The following is an 11,819-nucleotide window of genomic DNA, read 5'->3' as shown; positions in this document are numbered from 1 at the left end:
CGTTCATGGATGCTACACAACTGTCGACAAGTATCTTGCTGCAGTCTTGTTCAAATCTACCTGTCATATTTGTTAATGTCTAGGTAAATTTGATGATTTTATGTGTTTTATTAACTCTTTTATGTTTCCGTGCAACACTTAATGAATGTGACTGACTAATTAACCTCTACACATCTGGTATATGCTTTAAAGTGGCCACTTTGCCCATTTGTTAAATAAACGTTGGAATTTGTACATCTGTCTCATCAGACTCTTGATTTTATGTCTAATCTTGTACATTAATTATTTTATTTTTGCACTGAAAAGAATACTTTATTAATTACACTTAAAACAACACCAGGTGTGTCAAATACCCCAGAGTGTAAAATTTGAACAAAAATTGCAAGTGTAACAATTCACACGCTGAGTGTAATTTTTCTGCACTGTAAGGTGCTATATTAACACTAAAAATTCAACACTATGAATGGTGTACTTTTAACACTAGACAGATTGGGACCATATATGATCTTTAGTAGTGTTAAAATTGATACTTTAAGTGTTAAACTGACACTGCGTTTTTTACTGTGTAAAGATAACTAGCTATATCGCTTGAGCGCGATTGACCCCCAAAGTCCAGTTCATTTCACAAGTGTGACTGCTCTGTACCGTGTCCAGTGCGGTTCGTTTAACCATGCCCTGACCCGCTTGAAGAGGTGGCTCGGGCGCGGTACACATGTAGTGTGATTGCTAACCGCGTCGGAGCATGGAACAGTTCATTTACTATTTTTGTATGCTCTATTGCAGGGATCCGCAAATCTGGCCCACGAGATCCACTTTCCTGCAGAGTTGAGCTCTAACCCGGATCAAACACACCTGAGCATGCTAATCAGTGTCTTCAAGATCATTAGAAAATCACAGGTAGGTGAGTTTGATCAGGGTTGGAGCTAAACTCTGCAGCAGATTGGCCCTCCAGGGAAAGATCTGAGGAGCCCTGCTCTATTGTTATCATTGTGACAGCAAAAATCTTAATTATTACTTGGATATCACACTTTTCAGTTAATTTAATTTCGAGTACATTTACATTTAAAATGGGTTCTCATCTTATTGATGAACAGGTAATGTAGTTTGTGAGTAAAACTGCAAATTCCACCATTATCCTCAGCTGCGTCTGTAATAATCCTGTGATATCCGTCTGTTAGTGTAAATAGCATCTATTGCCATTTACACTTATTGAAAATAGCCGCTGACATTTTTTTTTAATGATTTAACATTTTGGACATCCCGGCTAATATTTGTATATTTTTCATACGGTAGGTTTTGTCAACGAAAATGTTCATGGCAAAGATTAGGAGATTATCTCTCCTAGCGTCGAGTCGCGTGTATTACAAGCAAAGCACGTGAGAGAAAGTTCTGCCGCTAGAGGGTCTGCGGTTGCGATTGACGTCACCGGCAGGTTCGGCCATAGAGATGGGAACCGATTTCCGCGAATCAGTTCTTTCGAACTATTCTGTTCAAAGAATCAATTAAAACGATTCAGCTATTCCTTTATTTCATGACCTACTTGCGTCATCACGTAGTCCCTTGACATCCCGGCGTACATCCAACCTTTCTGTATGTAGGAACACTTTTCTGATTATTATGTTTTATTTCAATTTTATTTACAAGAGTAGTTAATGGTAATTTAATTTAGACATTTAGCAGACGCTTTTATCCAAAGCGACTTACAAATGAGGACAATGGAAGCAATCAAAATCAACAAAAGAGCAATGATATGCAAGCGCTATAACAAGTCTCAGTTAGCTTTCATGTGTATAATTTTATACAATTATATTATATATAATTTCATGTGTATTAGTTCAGTTTGTTGCAGCCGTGATTCAACTATTGAAATATAGTTTTTTAGAACCAAAATATAATTTACATTGGCATTAAACGATGAAAATTTTCATTTATAAGTCGCTGACTCCAGCTAGGGGCCAGTTTCATAAACTTAACCTCTATGTTAAGACAGTGTCTTTAAGAACTGACCAACTAGCAGTCAGCTAGGAGTAATCAGTTTTATTTTTTGATTCAGCTTAGACTTAACCTAACCTTAAGTAACCTAATTTATAAGACTAGTCTAAACCTTTTATGCTACCGGTCCCACGAACTAGGAACGATTCAGTTTTGCGAACTAGTTCAATTGATTCATAGAAATGATTCGACTCAAATGAACGATTCGTTCATGAATCGGACATCGCCACTGCACAGTGCTGCTCACCACAAGAGAAGAACAGCAGCTTGTAGCAGACTCACAGCAGCGAAAACAACATCTGTAGCACATCATTTCATCTCACCGGTAAATGCCTGAAGAATCAACATGGTTTGCGGAGGATTTACGTGCTCAAAAAACGCCCTCTGTTCGCTAAATGTTGTTTATATGGTAAGTCGCACATACATGAATATTTAGCTCAGCTAGCCTGTTAGCAACGGCTAATCCGGTATAAATACTTAAAACATTTAGTTCACTTTATCTCACAATTTGTACTGAATTTAAGGCGTGTTATGAATATTTTACCGTATTAATATTTAATATAAAGGTGTCTGTTGTTAGGACATAGGAGAGGTCTTTGTTTTCTAGCTATCAGTAAGTTAGATGAATCAGCTAGCTGCTTATCTTCATAGGCGGTACTAGTTAAACAAAACCTTCTAGTTTTATTTTCATTAAGGAATAAAAAGATAGGTTTGAAGTGTTAATATTAATATTTTTTTAGATTGTTTGTTGACGAATCTTCTGAATGATGTTTCGCCATCCAGTGTTGCATAACCGCCCCTATGTTTGTGTAATCTGTTTTCATTTACTCGTGTTCTCAAGGAACAAGTGTCCTTCTTAATTACGCAAATACATATGTATTTGTTTCTATTTGACTATTGATTACCCTGGAAGATTTTTGTTTGGCAGCTATATGCATGTATCTGTCACAACTCAAATGTCTTGGTACATACAGAACTGGGGCACTGATCATACTTCCACATAATGCCTCTGACTCACACGAGTGATGACAATACTGGGTTAAAAATCATGGTGTCACACTTAGCCAAAAATAAAAGACTTTGCACTCAGAGCTGTAAACGAGAAGGTGTGTTGCCAAATGACTCTGGGTTGTGTTGTCTAGTGGTTAAAGATCTGTGCTAGTAACCCAAAGGCTAAAACCCTTAAAGGTAAAGATGTTTCCACAGGGACTGCTTTTGTTACGAGTGTATTGTAGAATTATTGATTAAATATGGATTTTGAATGGAAAAGTCAGGGTTATCACCATTTGGACCACTCTGTGGTGTGTTTGGTTTTTGTTTTGGTTCACAATGTTCTCCATAACGCTGTAATCATACCCCTCATGCTGGCATTTAAGGGAGGAACTGTGTGGACATTGTTCAGTAGGCTTTTGGTTTGACCTGTGATATGCTGCCCATGACAGTAATGCTGTTCGGTAAGGTTATGTTGAGACACATGTTGCTCTCTGGACCTGCAATCTTGATCCTGCTGCCCTTTGCTTTAAGTTATATAGATTCCAGACAAACCCTTAAACTGTAGATTGACCCTAGTCACAGTTTAGTTTATAGAAATGATGTGTAATACACATTTTAGAAGTGTAACAGCATGTGAGTTGTGCTTGATGTCTCCATTACAGTAGTTGTAATGAGTTTAAACGAAATGTAATTTAGTAATCTTTAGACGCTGCAAAATTCCCATGGTTTTAACAACTGTAGACCTCACCTGAAGTCAACATGAAATTAAAATTAAAATACCTATTTACTTATTGTGAATGATTCATCAGTGCATCATTCATCTTGTTATTTTTCAAGTCATTCTCTCCAACTACATGGTCATACGGAGGCCATGCCCAGTAAGCCACTGTTGGTAGTTGTAACTACACCATCTGGGGATAAAATTTTTTTTTTTTTTTTTTTTTTTTCCATTAATGGCCATTCATAATTTGCCATTTCAAAAGGATATTTGCAAGCAACAAAAGAATCGTAACTTATTTTATTTGAGATTTGTTTTGCCAGTGTACTATATCTTTTTTATTATTATTATTATTTATTTTTATTTAATTTACTTTGGTTTGATTTTACTTTTGTTTTATTTATTGTTTTTTCCATCATTATTTGTTTTGTTTTGATGTTTCATTTTGATTTGTTTTATTTATTTATTTTTATTATTCTTTTCAGTCAAATTGTATTTTATTTTGATTTGTTTCATTTTGATTGGTATATATATATATATATATATATATATATATATATATATATATATATATATATATATATTTATATATATATATATATATATATATATATATATATATATTATATATATATATATTTGTATATATATATATATATATATATATATATATATATATATATATATATATATATATATATATATATTTATATATATATATATATATATATATATATATATATATATATATATATTATATATATATATATATTTGTATTTTGTTTTGTTAGCGTTTACCCTTTACTTTTGTTTTACTTATTAATTTGTCAATTCTATGGATAAATTGTAAGTGAAACTGAAAGTTAAATTTTTTTTAATTTAAAATTAAAGTTTATTGTAACCATGCCAGTATAGTGTTTTTATTGTATTTGATTTTTTTATGATTTTAATCAACTTAAAAATAAAATCAAGTTCCTACCTAATTTTTTTTCTCTTTAAGTATCTTGTTTAACTTGGAAATATGTCACATTATGGAAGTAAAATGGGTTGTGAATGCCATTTCATGTTGACTTTTAACACAATATAGCGTTTTCATACAATCTTATGTATTGTAAGGTTGTGACACATTTCTGATTGGTCTGTTTTTCATCCTCAGCTGGTGGGTCTCCTGTTGATTGTCGTAGCAGCATGGGGGAAAGGCTTTGGCATTGTCTCCAGCATCCACATCATCGGTGGCGTGATTGCCGTGGGCTTCTTTCTGCTGCTGATTGCCATTGTGGGACTCATTGGAGCTGTCCATCATCACCAAGTCATGCTTTTCTTTGTATCCTTTAGAAGCCTTTGTACTGCCTGTTTTTTGTAGTTCAATGCCCATAAAATGGCAAGTCTAAATTCTCCCATCTGAATGTTGTGTAGTCCTTGACCACAGCTGCTTTTCCACAGTACATGGTCATTCTCTTCATTGTGTTCCTCTTCCAGTTTGGAGTTTCCTGTTCTTGTCTGGCCATGAACCAGGGTCAACAGGTAATCCTAATCAACTTTTTTTTCCCCAAAGCACTCTTGTTGTTGTTGCACAGTTGTTTAAGTGTGATTCCTGGTATTTGTCTTGTCACATTACCAAAACAGGAGAAGCTGCTGGGCTCATCTTGGAGAATGATGAGTAACGACACAAGAATCAGCCTTGAGAAGAAGCTGGACTGCTGTGGCCTGTTCAACAATACGCAGAACCAGGCAGTGTTTGTGTCTGACTTATCCCTCTGTGATTCTGTAAGAATACATCCTTGTGTTCCATTTTTGATTTACTTTGGCTTTTTGGCACATTATTGAACAGATAAAGTGGTGATGAATGAATGGAGTGCTTGTATCTGATTATAACATGTAGCTGCGATGGTGGATGCCGAGTTAACCAAATGTGAGAAATGAGAGATGAACACCGTTTTCTTTTCCTGCAGCCATGTACAAAAAAGAGCCATTGCCTCACTTGCGGTGAAAAGATGCTCCAACATTCATCAGAAGCTTTGAAGATCCTTGGAGGAGTCGGCCTCTTTTTCAGCTTTACAGAGGTTAGTTCAGATCACACATGTGAACAGCAGAACAAAGTGGTGGTAACTAGTGGGAGATCTGGACTTCTTTTGTGGCCTGACTTTGCACGCTGAGGGCTTGTCAGTTAGAGAATCTTGGTTGGAATAAATTATGATTTGTAATTAAGACTGTGACCTACTACATTTCTCATCATTAGAAGGATGAAATACATATAAAGTATCAGTTCCACATTTAGAGCTCCTTTCCATCCTTTACTCTTCATTTAGTTGCATGAGATTAAAAAAATTGCTGTCGTTGTTATTAAGTGTAAAAGAGTAAGATAATATCCCACATACTCAAGTACATCACTTTGAGACTTTAAGAAAAATATTCTAGGGAATATTTCATTTTAAAACAGTTCTTTATGTAAAATCTGATTGCATTAACCACATTCAAAGTTGTTGTATGGTCGGTCCTGGAGTGCCGATGTCCTGCAGAGTTTAGCTCCAACCTTGAAAAAAACCCTCTCCTGCCTGTAGCCCTGAAGACCTTAATTAGCTTGTTCAGGTGTGTTTGATTAGGGTTGGAGCTAAACTCTGCAGGACAGCAGCACTCCAGACCAAGACCAACGTTGCCTATCCCTGCATTAGATTGTACAAGTTCTTCAGTAATTAACTCTGTTGTTGTTATTGCATTTATTAATATATTGAATTAGCTTTTAGTTTCATATTTTCAGTTTTATTTTAATTTTAGTTTAAAGTGCCCCTATTATGCCTTTTCGAATATTACCTTTCATGCAGTGTGTCGTGTAGCTGTATGTGAACATAAACTATCAGCAGAGTTGTGAAACTGACAGTGCACGATAAATAAAGTTATTGTCTATCAAAAAAAGAGTCGACTTGCAATCACCTAAACGAGTCATCAGGAATTCAAATCTTATTCTGTCGCGGCTGTACGTCACAAAGTAATACATTTGCATAATTTCCGGCCGCGTTCTACGTCGCGAACAACTTGCTATCACATCTTATAATTACCACAGACTTGTTAACACTTGACACTACCAACGAGAAACGTCCTGCTCCAGTCGTGCTTGCGAATCAGTCTGTTATCGATCAGCCACTTCAGTGGTTTCATCATCAGACTCCAGCTCGAATTAGTAAGGTACAATCGATACCATCTTTTCTATGTATTGACAAGTCTCCAGGGCTGTCATTCCGTCAGTCCATTATAGCAATGGCTGTTTCGTTTCCGACACGCGCTGTACGCGATAGACTAATCACAAAGGACTGTGCCATCTGACCAATCACAGCAGTGAGGGCTCACGGAAAGGAGGGGTTTAGAGAGAGACTGATTCTTTGAACTGCTTCCCACGAGTCGTTGACGAATCATTTAGAAATGAGGTCAAATTAAATCTATTTTTTGGGAGAACTAAAGTGTTTTTTGACCTTGCATGCATGCAAACCTGTTTTAGGAGACTCATAAAACAATATTAGCAACCTTAAAAATGGCATAATAGGGGCACTTTAAGTTTTAGTCCATTTGTTTTGTGATTTTTATATATCTTTTTTTATTTATCTTTATTTTTAATCTTCTGTTTTAGTCATTTTAGTACTTAAACTTATTTTATTTTTATTTAATTTTATGTTAGCTTTGTTAAAATTAAAAAAGTTTTTAATTACAATATAATATTATTATTATTATTATTATTATTATTATTATAGGAAAATGTTTATTTAATATTGAACATTGATCTCTTATTGCTTATATGTATGTATGTCACTTTCAGCCATGCATTGAAGTGTTAATTTGCCTAAAATGATGCAGTTACTTTACCACATGGACTTTTTGCTGCTTATAGCTATTATACTCAGGGGTGCACATACGTTTTTCAGTATGGGTCTCATAAGAGCACCTGGAGATTTGGTTTGGTCCTCACATTGCACTTAATGTGAACCATAAAAAATGTAACTATAAAAAATAAATGAATAATAGTGATAATAATATTATTGCACTTTATTTAATTTTTTAATAAAATAATAAAGTTTGATAATACTATTATATTTTCAAATATAAGGGAGTATTAAATAAAAATACTGTTATTTTATAGTAAGCTTAAAAATAAAGTGTATTATTTATTTATTTTTATATATATATAATTTTTTTTTTTTTAAATATGAATTTTCATATTTTCAAACTTAAAATCAGCTAGATTTTATATTGGTGGGTTGCCGGCAAGTAAGTATATGCACTGCCGGGTTTAGCGCTGCCGATTGAAAAGCGTCAGTGAATGAAATGTCACAGTTTTGCATTGTGCTTTGAAAACTGCAGCGGATAGCCTAGATTTATGATTTCAGTTCGAATAGAAATCTTATACACTATTGGGTCAATATCACTGTAGGGTGCCTTTTGGTGTGCTGTACATAACTCATTTGCCATGATAACTTAGCCTAATATAACACACCCTTTCCTAGTCATTTTTATGTTAAGTTTTGATATTCATAACAAAAGCATTACTTGGCTCTTTAGATACATTTTAAGAGGTTGCGTGTTATTTTGCTATTTCCCATGCACTGCTTATTAAATTTGATTGAGAGTAGAATACAGTCATATCATAAAATTAAAATGTTTTTGTCCTCTATTAATATTTTGTTAATGTTTTGTTAAACTCAATTTGAGTGTATTGATCATTTGGTCATAAAAATTATATTTTTTTTTGTATTTTTGAGTTTGTCCATGTCCCTTGAATGGTTGTCCACCCTGTTATTTTGGAAAATCCGCCCATTTAAGAAAAGGCCATCCCCTTTAGTGACATCAGGACAACAGATTTTTTGTCTCTTCAGTGGCGGAAATTAGTTGGTAACTTTTCAGTTGACAAATTTTCTTTGTCTGAGTTTGCTTGCTTGCTTTTCCTAAGCTTAGCATGTCCACCCTGTCAGCATAAAATATACCAGAAATGATTAGAATACAGTATTTTCAAAATATGTAAGTTTAAATATACCAAATTCTCTTCAACAATCAGACTAAATATTTAGCTAGTCACGGTTTGTTATAAGCTAATATGCTAATTGAAGCTCAAAATGTCCACCCTGTCGGCCACTTAGACTCAATAGAGTGGACATAAACATGACAGGGTGGACTGAATGAAAATGAATGGGGAGGAGGGGTATATCAGTGTGATTCATGTAATTATATTATTTATTATTATTATATTTTTTTAGAAGTTGAATAAATGTTTCATTTTCGTATTTTGTCATGATTTGTGTGCATTATGTTTCCACCCTGTCATCTTGATATTTTACAATAATATTTTAAATAATTCAATCATATCTGTATAATCCTGTGTGTTCAATAGCTAGGTATGCAAACAAAAAACTGCATTAAAATATCACAGTTTTCTCCAAATAAGAAAAAATACATGTGTTTGTATGAGTTTCTTTAAAAACACGTGGTTCACATAAAATCTTTTATATATTTATAATTTGAAAGCAAACAAATAACCCTGTTTAGAAAAGGGACATCATACCTTTCAGAAAATATAATTTGCGTCTTAATTTTGCAATGAAAACGTATTTAACAGTAATGTATATGTCCATGACAGGGTGGACATATCTTATGCTTTATGCTTTGAATAATGGCCCATAATTATCTAAAAAAATGTGTGGGAGCTCAGCTAATATGTTTGTATAGTACTTGAGTGTCTATTGTTTATGATATGACATGGTGAATGGGAAATTAAAACCAAAATTTTTGAGTATTGTGAGGGTTGAAAGGCACTCTATGGTGATATTGACCCTTTTAAAGTTTGTCGATCTAAAATGGTAATTGTGCATTAACAGCTGTCAACCATGTCGGTATGCAAATAAGCAGTCACAGCGCTTTTTTTTTTTTAAATATTTTTTTTTTTATTGTGGTCGAGCATGCGCAACTGCGTACCACTTATGTGCACCCCTGATTATACTCCAGTATTGTGTTGCTAATCAATATTTCTGTCCTTTGTCTCAGATCTTAGGAGTTTGGCTGGCCATGCGCTACAGGAACCAAAAAGACCCGAGAGCAAACCCCAGTGCATTCTTATAGTCTCTCAGACCGTCTGTCCTAAACTACGTTTAGTGTAGTCCAGCTACTCCAGTTCCCTTTTGCACAGGTAGAGTGGAGCGCACCAAGAGACATTTAAAGCATTAAACGCAGAACACAACCACTGATCCCCACAACAAACTCACATCTGCACACCCGGTTCAGAACACACTAGATACAAACGCATCTATTTTGATGATAGATCTGACCCATTTTCCACACGAGGTCTGCAGAGGGCTAATTTGAACCAGCAGGAGGAGGTATCATGTATGATAGGATGCTCGTTCTGGCACTTCCCCCATCCTTGATGTGAGAAACTCTTCCTGTTTTCTGTATGCAAACCGAAAATCTGCAATGTAAAGCCATCGATGTCTGCATGTTCATAGCATCAGTTTCTCGTGACACAGTCAGCTCACGTATGTACACATAACCAGGTATGTAGTGGCAAAATGGTCCCTGTAGTTTCAGTGTAAACTATGTTAATATTTAGTATCGGTTAGTCAAGGTGAAACTCTTGTCACGTGTCTCCCAGGAAAATCACATCCAGGTCCGCTTTGAATGAGTGCAGGCCTGAAAAACACCTGTGTTTTGTGCAATGCTATATGAAGTCTGTCTCGATGAGGTGACCAGTCCAGCCTATGGGATATTAGTTTAGGAATTAGACGTAGAACGTGAATATTTAAAAACACTTGTGTAACTGAGCCATGTGAATGGGAGGATTTCCCCTGCCGATGGACTGCTGCCCTCCTGTTGTACATAATCTTTACCGTGACAGGGTGGACGTTCAGCGATTTACCCATTCTTTTCCATCCTTATTTAAACCACAGAGATCCTCCCGCCTCAGCCGGGTCTCGCTATTCTCACTGGACTTTTTAAGTTCTCCACTTCCTTTGAAGCTTAGTATTACTCATGGATTTAGTGTTTTAATATCTTATGAATTTTTTTTTTTTTTGTGGATGTTTGTGTTGAAATAATCTCTGCGTGCCATTTACTCAGTTATCTGTCGGCTTGGTTTAAGCCACGTACTCATGCACTAACTTGCGGTTTTTATTATTTGCAATCATGTATCGCTTCTTTCCAGCTCTTTTTAAAAAGTACTAACGGCATCAGGTCCATAATTTTAGCACTGAATACTGTGCCATTTCAGTTAAATCCTTCTTATTTTGTGTTTTGCCAAACCTCTCTCTGTTGTTTTTTTTTTTGTCATTGCGCTTCTATTTTTTTCCTGTTTTGTGCTAATAGTGTTAAGTTGCCATTTAAAGTGTGCGTTTTTTTGCAATGTTGATCATTGTTATTGTAGTAGATAGATCATTTATAATGCACCCATATGTTAATTCCATGTGTCCATGTTATGTTCTTGTGTTAATTTGTTTATTCATATTAATAGTGGAACATACTGGCTAAAACTCACGTCTTAACTGCTTTAGTTTCTGCCCCACATGATTGAGAAAATGGGAACACTGAACCATCACTCAGTACAGCTTAAATGTGTTCTGCTTCACTTGGTCATGGTATTATGAATGTTTCACTGATGGATTTTGAAGAGGTGAAATCAATGTCTGTGCTAGAGTAGTTATTTATTGCCGTTGTGAGAAGGCCGTGGAACCCGACTCGGTGAGCTGTAAGCACCATTTTCCCTGGATTTGCCTTGTATTTTTGAAACTGACTTTTCCAATTAAATATTCTTAGATCAATACCTGTGAAATTCTCTCTTTTTTTTAAATTGTGCTCTCAGTCGTGTTCCTTAACTGGTTTTGCTTCAACACTCAAGATTTTACATTTAACATCTAGTGGTGACCCTAACAGCATCAACCCTATTTTTAAAGGAATAGTTCACCCAAAAATGAAGATTTGCTGAAAATTTACTCGCCCTCAGGCCATCCAAGCTGAGTTCATTTATCACTTGCTCACCAATGGATCCTCTGCAGTGAATGGGTGCCGTCAGAATGAGAGTGCAAACAGCTGATAAAAACATCACAATAATCCACATGATTCCAGTCCATCAATTAACCTCTTGTGG

At 35.2% G+C, this 11,819-nt stretch overlaps 1 protein-coding gene across 1 annotated transcript; it reads left to right on the top strand.

Moving 5' to 3' along the window:
- Window positions 1-2,213: 2,213 nt before the first annotated feature.
- On the top strand, window positions 2,214-11,493 carry tspan31 (tetraspanin 31). Its single transcript, XM_058764339.1, has 6 exons — window positions 2,214-2,401; window positions 4,860-5,027; window positions 5,147-5,227; window positions 5,330-5,470; window positions 5,656-5,766; window positions 9,728-11,493. Exons 1-6 carry the CDS (start codon window positions 2,339-2,341, stop codon window positions 9,800-9,802), a joined length of 639 nt encoding a protein of 212 aa, XP_058620322.1. The 5' UTR covers window positions 2,214-2,338; the 3' UTR covers window positions 9,803-11,493.
- The last annotated feature ends 326 nt before the right edge of the window (window positions 11,494-11,819 follow it).

This window comes from Onychostoma macrolepis, chromosome 23, assembly GCF_012432095.1.
Source record: "Onychostoma macrolepis isolate SWU-2019 chromosome 23, ASM1243209v1, whole genome shotgun sequence".
NCBI classification, from domain to species: domain Eukaryota; kingdom Metazoa; phylum Chordata; class Actinopteri; order Cypriniformes; family Cyprinidae; genus Onychostoma; species Onychostoma macrolepis.
Note: the sequence above shows the minus strand (reverse complement) of the source record. Positions and strands in the feature narration are given on the sequence as shown.